This window comes from Xyrauchen texanus, chromosome 37, assembly GCF_025860055.1.
Source record: "Xyrauchen texanus isolate HMW12.3.18 chromosome 37, RBS_HiC_50CHRs, whole genome shotgun sequence".
NCBI classification, from domain to species: Eukaryota; Metazoa; Chordata; class Actinopteri; order Cypriniformes; family Catostomidae; genus Xyrauchen; species Xyrauchen texanus.
Genome location: NC_068312.1, coordinates 31,470,132 through 31,489,873, shown reverse-complemented (window position 1 = coordinate 31,489,873; position 19,742 = coordinate 31,470,132). Strand labels below are relative to the sequence as shown.

Genomic DNA, 19,742 nt, shown 5'->3' with positions numbered 1-19,742 from the left:
TGGTACAAGAGTACCATAAAAGTTTAATAAAAGCATTACAATTTATAATGATTTTATGGGGCTTTTGCATAATTTTTAAAGCTTGAAAGCTCAGGTCCTTATTCATTGTAAATGTATGGAAAAGAGGGACCAGTTATTATTCAAAATTTCCCATGGAACAACAAAAGTCATACAGGTTGTTACATGACATGAGGTTGAGTAAATCATGACAGACTTTTCAATTTTCAGTGAACTGATCATTTAAATGATTTAGCTGAATCTTTTCCTGCTCTGTTGTATTTCATAGCTAACACATATAACACAAAATAAGACAAGATAAAACATGGCACAAAATGCTAGAAGACAAAATGAATACGATGAGGAAAGAAACCGGGGGTTGGGGGGATACAATGTGAGACAGGATAAAAAATGTCTGTTCAGGGAAAACAAGAAAAAGGAGAGAACAGAAAGTATCCTTATACTTTCATTTTAAATGGTTCATAAATAAAAGGAACTAAATATTAACAGTGAAATAGAAGTGATAATGAAATCGAGGGGGGTTCCAGATGGTTAATGCTCTGTTGTCTCTTTGAAGAGATTTGGAAACACTAAGACGATGATGTTTCTTTAAACCACAGAAAGGTCACTTCTGGTACCTGGGATGCAATGTTGATGTTATATTTGGTACATTATCCTAATAAACAAATCGCTGTCTGTGTGAATAAATTAGTCCGAATTGAAAGTGACAATAAGTAGCAAAATTGGCAAAAGGTTAAGACATTTCATGACAGTTTAGCGAGTTGTAACACAAAACCTGTAAAGAGAGAGAGGAAAATCTGAACAAAGCTGGCAAAGACAATTACAAAACAAAAAAAACATAGAAGGCAACAAGTATGATTTTATTCCTGAACGGGATGAAAACAAAAGTTAGCACTATGAAGACTAATATCGAAACCATTATGGGCTTATACTCGTAGGTTTACAACAGTCTTTGAATTCACAATTTTAAACCTTTATTCGTTGTACCCATGTTGTCAGTGTTGGATTTAGCATCAGATGAAACATTTCCAGTTTAGTTTCAGTTAAATTCTTGTTTGGCTCTTTCAATTGAAATTCTGGTAGCCCTTCATGGCAAAATTGATTTGAGTGTGAATTATTGGCAAATCAACCAAAGGGTGATTCCAAATAAAAGGCAACAAGAAAATAAAAACAGCCTTATTTTAGGCAGCAACAAGCCAGAATAAACAGCAAAACCAAGAAATAAGTTATGAGGTAGCGAGAAAGAAAGAACTGTCACAAACAAATAAGCAAAAACAAACTGAAAATGTACATGTAGAGAGATGAGGCAGATGCTCAGATGATAATCTGCTCACACTTTCTGACACACACTTAACATTCAGCAGACTAGTTGCATTTGAAGGCAGGCAACAATGCACGTGTTTCTCTGTGTGTGTGTGTGTGTGTGTGTGTGTGTGTGTGTGTAGGCTAGCCATCTGAGTGCTCAGGCTCTATGAGGTGCCATTAACGGAATGTAAGGACTCACTCCCGGGGGCACCAGTTGCATTGGCAGTGGAGAGAACTACGTGAGAGGGAGTAGAATTATTGGTTACGTCATGGAGTTGGCTGAGCACTGAGGAGCGACGTCGCACTGCACCCTGAAACGAACCACTTCTCTTGAAGGTACTCACTACCTCCATCTGCAGGAGAGAGAGAGAAGGACATCACATAGACAGGCGAATGAGCTTCATGAAATGAATGAGATTGTGGTTTAACACAGGTGGGATGATTGGGGAGGGACGTGTTTAAGGAAAAGCAGGATTTTATAACTTGCAAATGTGCATGCCAACCATCCGATGTTTAATCTTTTAGGCCAGAAACATACATGCATACGCAAATACGGAGATGCAAATGCTTATGGTACTTTCAAACCATTTGACCACCCCATAACTTTGGCTCAAAAAATGGCATGGGTTTGTCCAATGAGAGATGGGGGCAGAGGCGAAGCTAGAGGACAAGCAAACCAAGCAATTGCTTGGGGCCCCTGTCAAAGTGGGGCCTCGGGCAACGGTGAGGCTGCGAATGATGTTAATTTGTCAGAATCAGACTCAGAATGAGCTTTATTACCAAGTATGCTTACACATACAAGGAATTTGTCTTGGTGACAGAAGAACAACAAGACAGAGATAATACAAAAAGAAAATAAAAGCGAATAAAAAATATAAGTATATATATAGAAATACACAATAAAACAAATATATATGTATACATATACATCTGTACAAATAAAAATCTGTTATATACAGATAATGAAATGGAATGCAATGGCAGAAGAGGTATGATATGTTGGATAAATATAAATAGACTAAGCTGTGTATTGCAGATTATTATTGCTCAATGGGGCAGTTTTAACTGTTCAAGAGATGGATAGCCTGAGGGGAAAAAAAAAAACTGTTCTTGTGCCTGACGGTTCTGGAGCTCAGTGCTGTGTAGCGCTGTCCAGAAGACAACAGTTCAAAAAGGTAGTGGGCTGGGTGAGTGGGGGTGCAGCCCATTTCCTCACTCTAGAAGTGTACAGTTCTTGAAGGGAGGGCAGGGGGGGCAACCAATAATTCGCTCAGCAATCTGAACTGTCCTCTGTTGTCTTCAGATTTCTGATGTCATAGCTGAACCAAACCAGACAGTTACTGAAGAGCAGAGGACAGACTCAATGACTGCTGAGTAGAACTGTATCAGCAGCGCCTGTGGTAGGTTGAACTTCCTCAACTGGTGAAGGAAGTACAACCTCTGCTGGGCCTTTTTCACAATGGAGTCAAAGTGGGTCTCCCACTTCAGGTCCTGTGAGATGGTAAAGCCAATGAACCTAAATGACTCCACTGCTGCCACAGTGCTGTTCAGAATGGTGAACGGGGTCAATGCTGTGGTGTTCCTCCAAAAGTCCACTATTATCTCCACTGTTTTGAGTATGTTCAGCTCCAGATTGTTTTGACTGCACCAGACAGCCAACTGTTCAACCTCCCTTCTTTATGCAGACTCATATTCATCCTGGATGAGGCAGATGACAGTAGTGTCATCTGCAAACTTCAGGAGATTGACAGAGGGGTCCTTGGCAGTGCAGTCATTTGTGTACATTGTACATTTGTGTACAAGGAGAAGATTAGTGTGGAGAGCACACATCCCTGGGGGGCACCATTGCTGATCGTACAGGGGCTGTAAGTTAATTTAGATAGAGATGGGAACAGAGAGTTCAGTTAATTTAGTCCAAAGAATAGCTGGAATAATTGTTTTGAAGTCCACAAAAAGGATCCTTGCATATGTCAGTGATGTCCTTCAGGTGGGCCAACAACACTAGTTGTGACTTCATGACCACAGATGTCACTGTTGCCAGAGAGGTGGGTCTGTAGCCATTAAGTCCTGTGATTTTGGGTATCTTTGGGACAATGATGATGGTGGAGCATTTGAAGCAGCAGAGAACTTCACACTGCTCCAGTGATCTGTTGAAGATCTGTATGAAGATGGGGGCTAGCTGGTCAGCACATGATTTTAAACAAGTGGGTGAAACACCATCTGGGCCCTGTGGTTTCCTTGTCTTTTCTTTCGGGAAGATCTGGCACACACTCTCTTCACAGATCTTAAGTCCTGGGCTTAATTAAAGGCTGAAGCCTGCCTGATGTTCATGTCATATGAATGACATATAGTCTTGACATAAAACCAATGAATTAGAGATTATAGCTATGAAAATAACACATTTTGCTCTAATCTTCTTTTTCCAATGTTATGTCATGTCATTGCGCAATTCCCTTTCGTAAGCCATTCATCTCCTCCTTACAGGAACCCCACTCCTCCCTCATCACACAGAGTTCTTTACCTGTTGCAGCTGGCTATCAAACACTGTCAGACAGCTTGTTTGCATGTGAGCCAAATAGTAAAATAGGACAGAATAGATTAGCCTAACCTCAGTGACAAAAAACAAAATAAGAATTAAGAAATGATGCTACAAAAGAGGATCATCAAAATGCAAAAATGTCAGCAAAGATGCAGAGAAAATGGCAAGTCTTCAAAAAAAAAATTTTTAAAAGAAAGAAACAGACAAACTTTGGCAGAAAGTACATCACCCTTTCATGGGGGCCCGTTGCACCAGCTCTGTATAAAAACTAGGCTAGTTATAGCTTAAATGCATAATCAAAATATATAAGCATTGCACCATTAAACCATACGTTTAAACATAATATTCACAAAAATTCATAAAAATCCATAAGACTCCAGTGGTTAAATCCATATCTTCAGAAGTGATATGATAGGAGTGGGTGAGAAACAGAAAAATTTGAAATGTTTTGCTAGACAGCGATATGAAGAGAAGAATGTGAATCACCAAAAACACAAGTAAGTGAATGTGATCTGTTTCTCATCCACACCTATCACATCACTTCTGAAGATACTGATTTAACCACTGGAGTCTTATGGATTACTTTTATGTTGATTTACATTGCCACCCATTCACTTGCAGAGAAAATCTTCTAAAAATCTTAATTTGAGTTCAGCAGATGAAAGAATGTCATAAACATCTGGGGTGGCATTAGGGTGAGTAAATAATGAGAATTTAAATAAAGTAAATAATAAAATTTTTGGGTGAACTACCCCTTTCAGGGCTCTTGTCAGATCTGGATGAATCTGTCAATAAGAGAGGTTTGGAAACATTTGTAATAATTCTTACAGTGAAAACATGAAAATATCCCACAAGGACATTATATATAATGCTGAAATATAATCCAAAGGTCATGCTTTATTAATGCCTTCTTTAGCTATTTCATAGCTTTTAAAGTTCTGTGTGGATTCTTATTTCAGTGTAGTTACAGTTTTCAGTGTCGTAAGTATTTAGATCATTAGTTCTATACAGCAGTATCACCGCTCTCTAAATGCACAGTACACAGCCTAGTGTGTAAGGCACCAACCCCGGTCATGTAACACTCGCTGTGTGTGAAACTGCCCCCTATACACTATATAGTGAACTATTTTGGGTGTCTGCCATTTTATAGGAGTGTCTGAATTCTGAGTGAGCCACTCATTCCCTACTTTTGTTCACTCATTATTACCCACAATGCACTCTAATTTACAATAGATAATTGCCCATAATACACCACGGAGAAGACGTATGAGCTGGGAGTTTACTGCTTCCTTCACTCCTGCAATTACATGCTGAAATTAGTAAATTACTTTTTGACAAATCATTACTTGATTAAAATAACATAATAACATATAGAGACAAAACATACATATACATTTTAAAATGTATATGTATGTTTATTTTATTTGATCAAATGTGTTTACTCTTTATATTAACATTCAGTATATTTTAAAATTGTATTAGTATTGTATTGTAAAGATTTATTGTATTAATATATTATTAAATAAGAATAACTAGTAAGGCACAAATGTTTTAAAATTTCATATGTGACAATGTTTCTGTGACAGCCTCTTATTGCTCCGACACTCGGTGTATAGTCAGCGTCCGAATTCACATATTTTGTTCACTTACTGCTGAGATATAGTGCACTAACTGCCATTCACTATATAGGAAATAGTGAATGAGTGAACTATTGTGGACACAGCCACTCTCTTCACCATACGATTGCCTCGCACCCACACATCTCACAAGCGCACGCCCCACGCACCTGACTGTGCACTTGCAGAAATACTGTCTGTTCGTGCTCCAGTTGTCAATCACGCGAATGGCAGTGATTTACACTTAACTTGGATGTTTACATGGATTTATACAGTTAATCCACCTGAAGTAGCTGAGATAGTTTCCAGTACACCCACAATGGCGCAGAGTAAATGCATAAATACTGCTTAAAACATGCGAGATGCGGGAGAAAGATGCACTAATTAAAAAATTATCTCATTACACAGAATAGCTCGCTTGAGGATTAGAGCCAAAATTTACCTCAGCATGCTCCAACATTCTTAAGTTGGAGCAGTGATTTTAATCTTCAAATATCAGCTTGTCTTAGTGTTAAATGAAGGCATTGCATGACGAAACTATAATTTTTTTCCACTGTGAGGAGCAAAGAAAGTGTTTCACTTTTAAGAGTTTGATGCTGCAGCAGTGATTGAGTAACAGTCTGTGTCAGCGTCTCAGCGAGCGCAGCTGTGAACATCCGCTCTCCTAAAAGTCCCATTCAATAATCTCTCAATAAATTACACATTAATTAAAATTAAACCCAGTTATGTAACGACAGTAACGCCACCCATTGTAAAGTAAAAGTAAAAAAATGTCATTAGAAATTTACTTGAGAGTAAAAAGTACCCACTTTTAAACCTACTCTAAAAGTAATTTTCTTTTTCTAAAATTACTCAAGTAAATGTAACAGAGTAAATGTAGCTCATTACTACCCACCTCTGCTCACCACCTATTAGCTAAGTCATGCATAAAGAACAGGTGCAACAAAATGAAGTACTGACTTAGTTATAAAGATACTAAGATTTTAGTTTACATCTCAACTTAAATGAGACTTTACAAACAGCTAGTGCAGCCTTACCCTTATCCCAACCCAGAATGTTCATTCTTCAGCACACAGTCTCCCTCCTGTGAGCTAAATCTATCAATCAGATACCCAGATGCAGACTGTGAAGCTAAAAGTGAGGGATGTGTGGAGGAAGCTTTGCATTTTATCCAGGTTTATTTAAATTTCTATGCATTACATTACATTCTATTTGGACTCGAGACCATTAAAGCAACTGTCTCATGCGGGAGCATAAACTTTTTTTGGTATTTCATTAAGTTACAATTGAAATGCAAAAAAATATATCTGTTTACAGCTTATATACTCCAAAAGCTTTTTTTCTCCAGGCCTTTACTTGATATTAATTTGATATGGAAGTGAAATACTATGTTTTGTATTCTACTCGTGAACTTTCCGATCGCCACATTGATTTGACTGTATGTTTGATAGTTTGTACAGTACAAAACCATATTTCACAAGTTATGGATACGGAATACTTCTAATTTATCAGCTAAATAAAAAGCTCCTGGTAAGAGTTGGTTATATTGCCTAAATGCATTGTCAAGTCTTTAAGACGCTGTCCATAGAAGTTATATCGTAGAGGTGAGTAGTTATTAGCCTAATTAATTTGACGATTTCATTTATCACAAAACATCAGAAGTATGCCAAAATACTGACATTTCCTCATTTACTTTCTGCCTGGCAATATAATAAATATGTACCTACTGTACATTTCAGCATGTTGACATACTTTGAACTCATTTTTGATGCTATAATAAATGAATAAATACTTTTGAATTAGAAATGACATTGCTTACATTGCTTTTGTATATTTATGAAACATATAGTCAGCAGTTTGGCTATGTACTCAGACACATCAATGTAGAACTATAAATACAAACCAAAACGTTAGGTTCAAAGCAGAAGTATAAATCAGCCTTAAGTCTACTGCAGTGCATGATTGTGTTGCAAATTGCACTGTGTAAAGAATTATGAAAAATGCACAAAATCAAGCTTGCATGACACTAAGAATGCAATGGTACTTGTGTTGTGTTATTAACTGTGCTTTGACACATTTCGGAAGGCAATGACACAAAACAAGTTTGACACTGACAATGATGCCTACTTGCATTGCATTATTTATAGCGCTCTGATCCAGTTCCGGAAAGCAACAACGCATGAACTAAACTTGCAAAACACTGAAAACGAGACGCATACTTGCATTGCGTTATTAATTGCGCTCTGACACATTTCAGGCACATTAACTTGCGTAGCTAGAGGCGTTTGCGTTCTCATACTTGCATAGAGTATGTTTCGTGCCTTAAAAGTGTGAGACCTCACTTTACAAGCATTGGTCTCTTATGCAAAGAGTGATAATATTTAATAATTCACAAAGGGCAATAATAGTTACCAAATTGTGACATAATACTGTACATGGAGATGCAAGTAGAAGAAATCAAACAGAAGAGTGATCGAGCAGCACATAGAATAAAGGATGAAGTGAGGGTGAGAGAGAAGTTACAAAGAACATTGAAAATGCAATAAATATTAATAATTTGTCAATTTATAAAGGCTGGTGAAGAAAGAAAAAAATATGTTTGAGTTATGAAGAAAGTAAACTCTTAGTGCACAGGCTGGAGCATGTGGCACAGAAGGCATATGGTATATTTTAAGGCAATATGTGTCTATGCAGGAACAGCTGTCCCTGTCAGAAACCAATAAAAAGAAAGGTTAAAACCGAAAGAAATTGACAGAGAGACTGAACGTCACCTGAGTCTGGATTCGGTTGAGTCCCCTGAACCACAGGATCTGTCCTCGTCTCAGTTCTCTCTCGGCACAATCAATCTCCTCCTCATCTTCAGCGAGATCTTCGTCCATCATCTCATCTGGAGCCGGCCCATGGCCCGCTTCCTTCAGACACTTCAACTGATTTGCTGGCACTGATGCTATCACCTACAAAAAAAGAGAAAATAATACAATTAAGAAAACACTGCAGAGAAAGCTGACATTTTTTGAAGTCTTGGAAATAATACAGTGAAATGGTATCAGCATTTATCAGAATTACGTCAGCCATCTGCCAACATGCCCTCTAGATATCGTCTTCAGCCATTGAAAAAACAATTGGCAGAGAGGTAGATTGAAAGACAACACTTACCTGTCCCCAGAGCAGCTCTCCCAATCCCACAAACAGGCACCAAAGCCACTGCTCTACATTTAAGGGGGAACAGCTGAAAGGTTTCCCACCAAACTGTATGATGACAATCTACAAACCAACACATACACAAAGTTAGGGGTGGAGCCTGGTGCACATTCACTTTCCTCATTGTGTAAAGCATACTGTGCATAAAAGCAATTTTTGAAAGCAGACTGTAAAGGCCTTGATATACTACCATAGATGTTCTTCTTCGTTTTTCGTTCAGGGGTAAAACAAGTTCTAAACAGCCGAGCAATGGTATACTGTTTCCGAACATTCAGAAATACGGCACACCAATGTGGAAGGCATTTAAAAGTACATTTAAGTATGAGGACAATACATGTAAAACTTAAAAAATGTGTTAACAATGACTTGCCTCATTCACATGAGAAAAGGAAGCTGTTTTAACCACTCAATGATAATTTAAAGTAATATACAGTATATGCAGAAGAAAATTGTTCATTTGTCTTGTTTCAATTATGAAGTCATGACGCTAATGCACTAACTAAGATGCTACACGTGGCCATAATATGCACCGGTTACACTCTGTTATTGTAATTTATTACGACACTGATTCCATTGCAAAGATGAGTGTATAAAAGTGTTAATGTGCAGAGCAAAAATAAAATAATGATGACAGAGACATATCTTACTTTAGACAGATGTGTGAATGGCTTTTGCTGCAGATGGCACATGAGTGAATGGGCACTTGAGAGTATTTGAGAAGATTTGATTCCTTTAGTAGACTAAAAACTAAAAATCACATGACTTGGTCTTGGAAAATGTCTCTAAGTGAACGATCGTACAGATGTAGGTAGATTTGTAGCAGCTCGCTAATAACACTGCACATCAATGTGTTCATGTTGACTGATTTTGACTCACTGAACAACAAACAAAATTAGCCATTGGCCTCAAGGTAAGTGGAACTCCAGGTCACACCTAACAATGGCGGACCAATGGCAGTAAGGTGTTTTGCTGTTGAATATAACTTTTCCTAAAAGTTCACCCCAGTGAGCTGTTACGAATCACCGAAACTAATGCAAAAACACATTCTTTTTGGCCTGATTTAGTTCTAAATGACGTCTCACCCATTCGTTCTTCGATTTCGTAGGAAGTATACCGATGCCTTAAAACTACAGTTTAATCCTACATTTGGGCTTGTTGGTGTTACAGTAGCTGAGCAAAAGCAAAAGATGTATAGTGTGGATTTAAAGAGTTTGCAGTCTTAATTTTACATGCTTGTTTTAACCATTTATAGAAACACATAAATATTAATATACATATAATGAAATTCCAAAGCATTCATGTATTTGGAGAATCCAGACTTGAATATCTGGACAATTGTATGTGTTTGCACCTGTATTGCAAAGGTCCCTAGCACGATTGAACAGAAGATGGGATTTGAGAAGATCCCATCGAACACGTTCCTCTCTCCGTGGATTTTACGGGCGTTGATCTCGTTAAAGAGCTGCATGAGGACGAAGATGTTGAAGATGATGGTGTAATGCTCAGAGGGAGGAGAGTGAAGTGGAGCGTTACGCCCACTATCTATGTCAAAGATCTTCTCACCTGATGAAATGGACAGAGCAGGAAAAATTATGTGAACATTCCAAGACACACAGTTCACATTTCTCCTGGATTCTACCATTCTCTCCTTACTGTCTAGATTTTAGATCTTACAATATTAATAATCAAAAATAAATCAAATGTTTAAAATGCCACCTATAGAAATTATTTTATTAAATATTTCATTTATTTCACAATATTTAATACATTTTAATTTTATGGACCATGGTGGAAGAACATTTAATTTCCAGGAATGCTCTAATTTGCTCAATATATTCAACAATTAATAAATTACATTTTTTAACCTTTTTTAATGAAGCTATCTGAAAACAATGTTGTGAATCATTTCTAGTGCTGTATTTATTTTAGAGAGAGTAATCTTATCTCTTTAAGTCAAAAAAGTTTAAGAATAAATAGGCAGTGGCAAATTCTCAGGGCCAGTAAAGCCTTCTCTGCTGGTGTAAATTGCCAAATACATAAATATTTTTCATCCTTTCATTCTCAATCACCTATGTATTTTAATCACTTTCTACTCTTAATTAATCTTCAAACAAATTGAGAAAAATTAAAAGTTTATTGGCTACAGTCACAATTTATTCCTTGATGCTTACAAGCAAAGTGTGACAACTGTTTCACAAATCACATGTTCGAAGCATAGCGCAAGTCTGAGCTCCACCCCTTCATGCCTTCATTTTTTCCAAAGAATTTCCACAGAATCCCTCAACAGTGCAAGTGAATGAGCAACTAAAGTCAGATTGTCAGATTCATCAGCCAATCAGATTGACTTATTTGTTCTTGGTGGATGTGATCTTTAGGAGATGTCCCTGTCAAGGCCTTCTAGCTGGCCTTGACTGAAGCAATCACACTTTAAGTGATGTATGTATTTCAAGAGCAAAAACGTAAGATCAAGCTGTCTGACGAGTCGGCTATCATCACTGCTGGGATTGCCTTTGAGAAAGAGATCCTTATGGATTTACAAACCTGAGATATCCTGCATGACCGTGTGATTGCTTAATTTATTAAACAGGAAAGGGGGGCTGATTTTCACTTCAAGTAAATTGGTAAGTGCTTTTTTGTATTGTTATAAAAACATCAGGATTGTCCAAGTGTAAATTAGGCTTGCTTGAGCATTCAATGTCGGATCAAGTTTTGAAAAGTAGTGCTGCGTTCCATTCAACCCGGAAAATCGGATTTTCCAATTTACTACTAGGAAAAGTGCAATGGAATGCATCTTGAAGTCAGAAGTACAACTTTTAGGCTTGTGCAGAAATTCCCAACTCTGATTTCTCCGAGATGCAGGTGCATGATGTCACACAAACATGTCGACACTGAGGGAGATATACAAAGGAAGTGATAACATTTCACTTTATTCTTTAATATCGATAAATGTGTTAGTTTCCACATTACATTGTATTAAAGCTTGTTTAACATACGCCTGCAGAAACAGGTGTATAAAACTTTATAATCTCTTTTGATAATCGTACACCTGAAGCACAAATGCTAGCGTTGCAGCATTGTTTATCAGTTGGGTTGCTAGGAGACATCTCTAATGAGATTCAAACCCCTGGTAAGCTAACGGGAGCATTGCAGTTTTGTTTCCTTAAACGTCATCTTCCGAATATCAGGGAATGGAATGCATTTATGGTCGGAGATATCAAGTAGGAATATCCCTCATATAACTTGAATGGAACGCAGCATAACTGTGTACCCTGATGAAACAAAATGTAAAGCAAGCGACATTTAAATCGCAAATATTATTAGATAGATTTTGCTAGATAGTATTATAGACCTCCTTTGTAGATTCATATAAAAAATTATTTTCTGTAATTATGTCTGTTCAGGAGACGTTCATTTCACAAAACAGTCATGCTGCAGTTAAAATTAGGCTTGCTTGAGCCTTAAGTGTCGTTTCAAGTTCTGGATTTTGTGCGTGGATGTGTTCTTAAAATGTCAATTGGTATTATTAGTTAGCTGCAACATAATGTTTGATGCCTAAAGGCACAGGGTGTCTTATTCATTGTGAAACAGTTTTTTTTCTAATGGCATGAATCACACATCTTTCTTACTAATTCCATCCCTTCGAAAGAGATAAGAGCTTGCTGTATTTCCTCCCTCCTACCAAATCCTCTGACATTACCAATGCTCAGAGTAACATACCCACAAAGAGCAGAGTGAAGATGATAATGAGCTGGTAGACTGCATGTCCGAGGATGTTCTTCATCATGGTTCTGGAAATGAGGGGGTTGTTTCGACCGTAGGGTTTCCTCAGGAGCAGGGCTTCAGTGGGCGGCTCCGTGGCAAGAGCCAGTGAAGCGAAAGTGTCCATGATAAGATTGACCCACAACATCTGCACAGCCTTGAGGGGTGAATCCTACACAAATACATAGACCAAAAAATAGATTAAATGTTATGTCATATTTTTGCACATATGTGTGTTCAAGTGTATGTATGTGTATGCATATACCTGCGTGATGCAGGCACCAGTGAAAGCTACTATGACAGCCACTACATTCACAGTGAGCTGAAACTGAAGGAACTTGGAAATGCTATCATACACGTTTCGCCCCCACATCACGGCCTTCACTATGCTGGAGAAGTTATCATCTGTCAAAATTATGTCAGACGCCTCTTTGGCCACGTCTGTACCAGCAATTCCCTATGTAAACAGAGAAATTGATCACTCTGTGGTCTGAGAACAATGGACAATTTGCCCCTTAAATCCATTCAAGGGTTGAAGAATGTTCCGGGTTCAGTACAAGTTAAGCTCAGTCGACTGCATTTGTGGCATAATGCTGATTACCACAAAAAATAATTTCAACCCATCCTTGTCTTTAAAAAATTAGAAAATGGTTTCAATCATAATTTTCACAGTCATTGTATGGCTTTGGGTTTTACAACATTACGTCACCATGGCAACAAAGTTGTACATTTGGCTTAACTTTACATAGAAATGGTTATTTAGCGATTTAATCACACACACAAAAAAAGTGCATATTGTTTACATCTTGTGGCTATACTTTTGAAACAGTGAGTATTTTCATGTTTTTGTATTTCCCCCCTTCACATCCATTGCCTCACTGTCCCAATTTTTTGCTCTTTTAAAATGTCTAAATACATTTTGTCAAATGCTATCAATTGAGCTTGCCTTGTTTTGAACATGGAATATTCCTTCAATAAAAACAAGCAATGGGACTAAAAGTATCCCAAATTGAAGAACCACCTGTACATAATCAATTCAAGCAGTTCTTATCTGGATTGCTTTCACATCAACCAATTGGATCTAAATTCCTGATCACACTTTTCAAATGGATTTCAATGTGGTATTTTGGTGCACACCCAAGTTTGAAAGATGGCTTTCACACTAATCAACCAAACCAAACTTTATGATCTATCGAACCGGGGCTCTCAACAAACCTATAGTGTGAAAACAACATTAAAGTACAATATAAGTCTCAGATTAAGCATGAGTTGGGGGTGCACCATCAATATCTTTCACATTTTAGTTGATGGATTTTCTCACCATGGCAAAGCCCACATCAGCTTTTTTCAGGGCAGGTCCATCGTTTGTGCCGTCACCTGTGACTGCAACCACCTGTCTTTGCTCCAAAACGGTGCTGTCTATGATACCTGAGAACACAATACACAAACACAAGAAAAATTTGAAGGAGATGGTTTCATTACATAAAACCTCAATGATTGGCCAAAATATTTTAAAAGTAAAATCAGTAATAGCTGGCCAAACCGCTGACAAAACTGAATCAACTTTGTAAAAATGTAAAATAGGACAAGTTTGAGTATATCTGCACAGGTCAACATAAAAGCAACCAATCTTCTTGCCAGTTTTCTGCTATATCTGATTATGAGAGCATTCCATTAGAACCATAATGGAGAAATGGGCTATGAATGCAATCTTGTAATTACAGACTCACCTTTGACTAGGGTGTGTTTGTCTGTAGGGGAAGATCGAGCCAGAACTCTGAGTTTAGGCCAAATTTTGTCAATGCGCTCCTGCTCAACCTGCAAAAAAAGTTGAAAATGACCAACTGAGTTTCAAAAAATGTTGATGGACCTTGTCTGTCTATACATCAAACAACATAGCTTTTCAAGCTTGGTGACACATTTGAAACAAATACAGTGTAGATTTGGCAGTTTTGTATTCCAAGCGTGGTCCTCATTTAGTAGTTTTTAATTAATACATAAGGTAAAGCTTGCAAAGTCACACATCTACACACAATTATAAAACCTGGAAGTGTACCTCTCCTTTCTCATTTCTGATTCGAATGTTGAAGTCCTTGCCCTCCATACACAGGAAGTCATCGCCAGGATGGATGATGCCACACTTGGCAGCAATGGCACGTGCAGTGTTGATGTTGTCACCCGTCACCATGCGCACAGTGATGCCTGCTTGCTGACACTTCTTGATGGCATCTGGGACCTGTTTGGAATTCAACTGGGTTATGTAATTAAAATTCTAAAACAAGCATCAATATCATGAAAAGTCCATCACATACAACATTGTAAGACACATCTTATAATGAAGCCCTCACTGGAACCTTGCTGCATAGCAATGAATTATATCTCACACTATAAGCCTTCTGATGTCTTATGAGTCGAAAGCTGATCATCTGCAGACTTTGCTTCTTTTGGCTTAACAGCAGAATGCTAAAATCTTTCACAAAAACCTTTTAAAATAAAAGTTGCAGAGAACTAAGAGTACCAGGGTTCCAGCCAACTGATGTAGTCTGAGTACTATGCATTAAAGGATAGCTACTGTAAAAGAAAAGACACACATGTCCAAGGCAATAAACCGATCTATACACCTCAGGTCGCACAGGGTCTTCGATGCCAACCACGCTGATGCAGATAAGGTTGGAGACAATGTCTGTCTCGTTTTCCCAGTCTGGCATGGGGTCAGCTGGAAGCTCCCGATAGGCAATACAGATCGTACGGAGGCCATCACATGCCATCGGCTCAATCACATTTTTCACCATCTCATCCCTGTCCCGTGGCTTGAATGCACGAGACTCACCATCACGGGCCAGGATAAACGAGCATCTGGGATGAAAGGATAAATATTTCATTCTTTTGACAAAGACTAGACTTTTCATAATTTTCACAGATGACGATTAGAAGATATCTACAGTCAAACTGACTTCTTTCCAGTGGAATAGAAATCGAGTTATTATAAAAATGTCAAAGATGTTCTTTTCCAAAGACAACCAAACTTACTTTTTGAGCAGGATCTCAGAGGCACCTTTGCTGTATAAGCGGAAGCTTCCGTCAGGCAGCTGAATGACTGTGCTCATGGATTTTCTGACAGAATTAAAGGTGTAGACTTTATAGAGCTTCTCTTCAGGGATCTGCTCTCTCACAGCCTGGTAGTCCTGCTTAAGGTCCAGCACCAGACCAAGAAGCGAACACTCTGTCTTATTACCCACCTGTTTGGGCAGCCCGCCTTCCTTATCTGCAGCCTGAGGGACAAAGTGAACAGAGAGGAAGCTGATGAAAAAAATAAATACATTTTAACTACTAAGCTCTACGAGGCCTGTCAGTAGTTTGTATGAATTCAGTAGAATACTTCTGATCTTTGATTGGGCATGCACGTTGCTTTAGGTTTTGTTCACACTACACCCAATTCCATTTTGTTTTTCAAATCAGTCTTGGTGACTGACTGTCCACTTTGTGGATGGTTGAAAGTTTTTTTCTCAGACTACAAACATTAAACAGATTTCACATGCACAAAAAGAAAAAAAAAGACTTTTGCTGCCTTTCTAAACTCTTATAAAACCAATAATTCCAGCTCCAATATTAGACTGGATGGGCCATTTTTCAATGTAGTTGTAAAATAGCTAATTCTACATAAATGGGATCACTCATCAACTGACTTGTATTTGAATGTTCAACACATGTATGCATTGTGCCCTTAACTGTGGTAAAATAACTGCAGCACTGGTTCACTGCTTTAGTAAAAGCCTCTCACAATGATCTTGGAGGTGTAGGCGCAGTTAACAGCAATAGCAGTGCTGATGAGCTCCAGTGTCTTGCGGTTAATCTGGTCTGGTGTTGGGACGTCCTGGAAGTGCTGGTCCTCCACGAAAATCTGCACCACCGTCATCCGGTTAGTGGTGAGGGTGCCTGTCTTATCTGAGCAGATAGCTGTGGCATTGCCCATAGTTTCACAGGCATCTAAATGACGCACTAGGTTATTGTCCTTCATCATTTTCTGGAGAAAAGCATTAACAGAAAAAGTGAAAGACAGGAAAAAAGAATCAGAGAGGTGAAAATCTGTTAAATGAGCTAAATTCGATTTTTAAATTATACTATTTACATCTTATATTTTAGCTTCTTCAAAGTAGCCACCCTTTCCATAGATTACAGTTCTGCACACACTAAGCATTCTCTCGACTTATACACTTTAAATGTATTTAATTATTTCTCCATGTTAACTGTGTGCTTTTTTGGCATTATATTAAATAAAAAATTTATATATAAGTTAAATTTATATTTGTGCACAGAATTAATTTGGTAACACTTTACAATAAGGTTCCATTTGCTAACTTTAGTTAACAACATTAGTTAACATGAACTAACAATGAACAATAATTTTACAGCATTTATTAATCTTAGTTAATGTTAATTATAACATATACTAATAATTTAAATAAAAGTTGCATTAGTTAACATTAGTTCCCCATCTGTCGCTCACTTCGACGTTGCGTCGAAGAAGTGACACTAGGGGTCTCTCTTGAGCGCCGACAAGACGGACAAGACACATTTCCTCGACGCCCCTGTCTCCCAGTTCGGCCTCTTCGGCGACACCGTCGAGGACTTCGCCCAGCAGTTCTCTGCAGTGAAAAAGCAGACGGAGGCCATCTCACACATCCTGCCCCGCCGCAACCCTGCCGCCACGGGCCAAGCCCCGTCTGCTCGCCGAGGGCATCCCCCTGCGGCTAGAGGCAATTCGGTGGAGAAATTCACCGACCCAATCCACTGCGGGTACTCAAATCTACCCTGTACTGGAATACATGCTCCGCAGGTTAGGGCTCCTACGTGGCCGTTCCACCTGTGTGTATTTTCTGTGGTACGGTCTCCTTATGAGTGAACCCACGTCTCCCTTGGGCAGTTCCCGCTGCCCCCCGGTCGCCGTGTCTGTAGCAACTCCTCTCCCTCCGAAGAGGTGGGATCTACCACCACGCCACTTCCCACATGTGATCTAAAAGCCCATGTGGTGTATTTCGCCACTTTTACCTCCCCCTCTCTGGGCGTGTATGGTCTCCGCAGGGTCTTTTCCCCCTGAAAGAATAGGAAACTGGGTAAGACCCCCTTCCCACGATGCGTGAAGGGCCCCAGCCGTTTTGCTCTATGCAAGAAACATAGAGAGAAAAGAGGCCTGGCCTGTTCCCATGTTGGCAAGGGTCGCCTTGTTCCCCTGTCTAGGGTAACTATAAGGGTTTCCGACGACTTTATGGGGCATTGGGGAAGGGTACGTGCAGTCTGATACAGCTGGTCGTTTTGGCACGTCAAGTACCTGCCCGCTCCTGTATCAGCAATACACATACACGGCTCAGCGCATGGTGTGATTTAAATTGGACCCCTAGTGTCGCTTCTTCGACACAACGTCAAAGTGAGCGACAGACGGGGAACGTCTAGGTTACGGATGTAACCTCCGTTCCCTGATGGAGGGAACGAGACGTTGTGTCCTCCCGGCCACGTCGCTGAGCCGAGCCACTGTTGTGGCCGGACCATTTCCGGCTCCTCATAAATATCCTGAATGAAACAGACGCATTTCCCCACCTTTATACCCATATGTCCAGGGGTGGGACATGCAAATTCTGTCTGTCAACTTCTCATTGGCCTTTTTTTCATAGATCAGAGGTATATTCGGCGCTCAAGAGAGACCCCTAGTGTCACTTCCTCGACACAACGTCTCGTTCCCTCCATCAGGGAACGGAGGTTGCATCCGTAACCTAGATGTTAGTGCACTATGAACTAACATGGGGGCCTGGGTAGCATAGTGGTAAAAGACACTGGCTACCACCCCTGGAGTTCACTAGTTCGAATCCTAGGGCATGCCGAGTGACCCCGGCCTGGTCTCCTAAGCAATCAAATTGGCCCGGTTGCTTGTGAGAGTAGAGTCAAATGGGTAACCTCCTTGTGGTGTCTACGCGCTCAACAAGCCATGTGATAAGATGCGCAGGTTGACGGACTCAGATACGGAGGCAGCTGGGATTCATCCTTCACCACCTGGATTGAGGTCGAATCACTACGTGACCACAAGGACTTAAAAGCACATTGAGTATTGAGCATTCCAAATTGGAAGAAAAAGGAAAGAAGAACAAAACTATTTAATAAGATTAATAAATGCTGGAAAAATTTAACTTTATTTTAAATTGTTACCATTTACCATTAGCACTTAAGCATTCAAATGTTTTTGTTTTTTTTTTAAGATAATATGACACAATTCAATCGAGCATGTCCAAACCTTTGGTAATGTAGGTAGCCGTAAACTTTTACAAAATCTGTAAGTGATAAAATCTTTTCCAAGCTATTAATTGCTAACTGAACAGAACAGCCCAGAGCTTCATTGGTAACATATTAAAACAGCTTTACAGAAAAGACCAACACTTCTTTTAATGTACCTTTACAGAGTAGGCCAGAGATATGGTGACAGCCAGAGGCAAACCCTCCGGCACAGCTACCACCAGAACTGTGACTCCGATGATGAAGAACTTCATAAAGTACTGCACATATATAGGTGTACATTCCGTCAGCCACTCCCGCCCTTGAATGACGAATGTCTCAATCACAAAGTATAGCATCAGTATAATCACAGTGACGGCAGACATCACCAGACCTTTGTTGGGGACATGAAAACACGCACAGATCAAAAACTGATTAAATAGTCACTTCACATAATAACTTCACACATAACATTGAATTAGCAACTGAAAGCTATGAATGAGCTATCAAATTAAGAACTGTGCATTTGATTTATAGATTATACATTAAAAAAAATTGGTGCTTGGTCACATTTACATTTAGTAATTTGAGGAACATAAAAAAGGAACATAATAAGCAATGTCGCCACAAGGCTAGGGTGTGTTTTGGGTGGTTGCCCTGGATTTGTTATGCCGTTTCTAAGGTATTCTGAGAGGGTTTTAGCATGTTACTCTGCTCCAATTTAAAAAAGCCCATTCAAAGTCTGTATAATATTCTAGGTCCCTAGATATGGCTAAGTAGCCAGCTGCAAGAAACCACTTTAGTTAAGAAAACCCTTTGTGACTGTAAGAGGGTGGAGCCGGGTCGTAATTTTACACAACCCGCCGCTTATCAGGCTAATCAAGCCTCCAAGAGGGATAAAGGCCGACTGCGGACGGTGGTGCGACAGAGAGAGAGCATTTATGGGCAGCTGCCCGGCCTATGTGTGTGTTTGTGTCTTTTGGTTTCAGTTTTACATTAAAATATCATTTATATTGTCAAGCCGGTTCTCGCCTCCTCCTTTC

At 39.2% G+C, this 19,742-nt stretch overlaps 1 protein-coding gene across 4 annotated transcripts in view; it reads right to left on the bottom strand.

The window, feature by feature from the left end:
- The window catches only part of LOC127630797 (plasma membrane calcium-transporting ATPase 3-like), a 43,871-nt gene that overhangs the window by 4,839 nt on the left and 19,290 nt on the right, over positions 1-19,742 (bottom strand). For 2 of the 4 annotated variants that reach the window (XM_052108584.1, XM_052108587.1), the window contains exons 9-21: positions 18,879-19,093; positions 16,220-16,462; positions 15,469-15,710; positions 15,060-15,294; positions 14,495-14,674; positions 14,169-14,256; positions 13,760-13,866; positions 12,704-12,895; positions 12,397-12,610; positions 10,031-10,242; positions 8,635-8,742; positions 8,250-8,432; positions 1,590-1,676 (exon numbers count right to left, since the gene is read on the bottom strand). In XM_052108584.1, the coding sequence (XP_051964544.1) occupies positions 1,590-1,676; positions 8,250-8,432; positions 8,635-8,742; positions 10,031-10,242; positions 12,397-12,610; positions 12,704-12,895; positions 13,760-13,866; positions 14,169-14,256; positions 14,495-14,674; positions 15,060-15,294; positions 15,469-15,710; positions 16,220-16,462; positions 18,879-19,093 (2,306 nt within the window). Of the gene's footprint in view, positions 1-1,522; positions 1,677-8,249; positions 8,433-8,634; positions 8,743-10,030; positions 10,243-12,396; positions 12,611-12,703; positions 12,896-13,759; positions 13,867-14,168; positions 14,257-14,494; positions 14,675-15,059; positions 15,295-15,468; positions 15,711-16,219; positions 16,463-18,878; positions 19,094-19,742 lie in introns of all 4 variants that reach the window. The other 2 variants (XM_052108586.1, XM_052108585.1) reach the window with 2 other exon arrangements.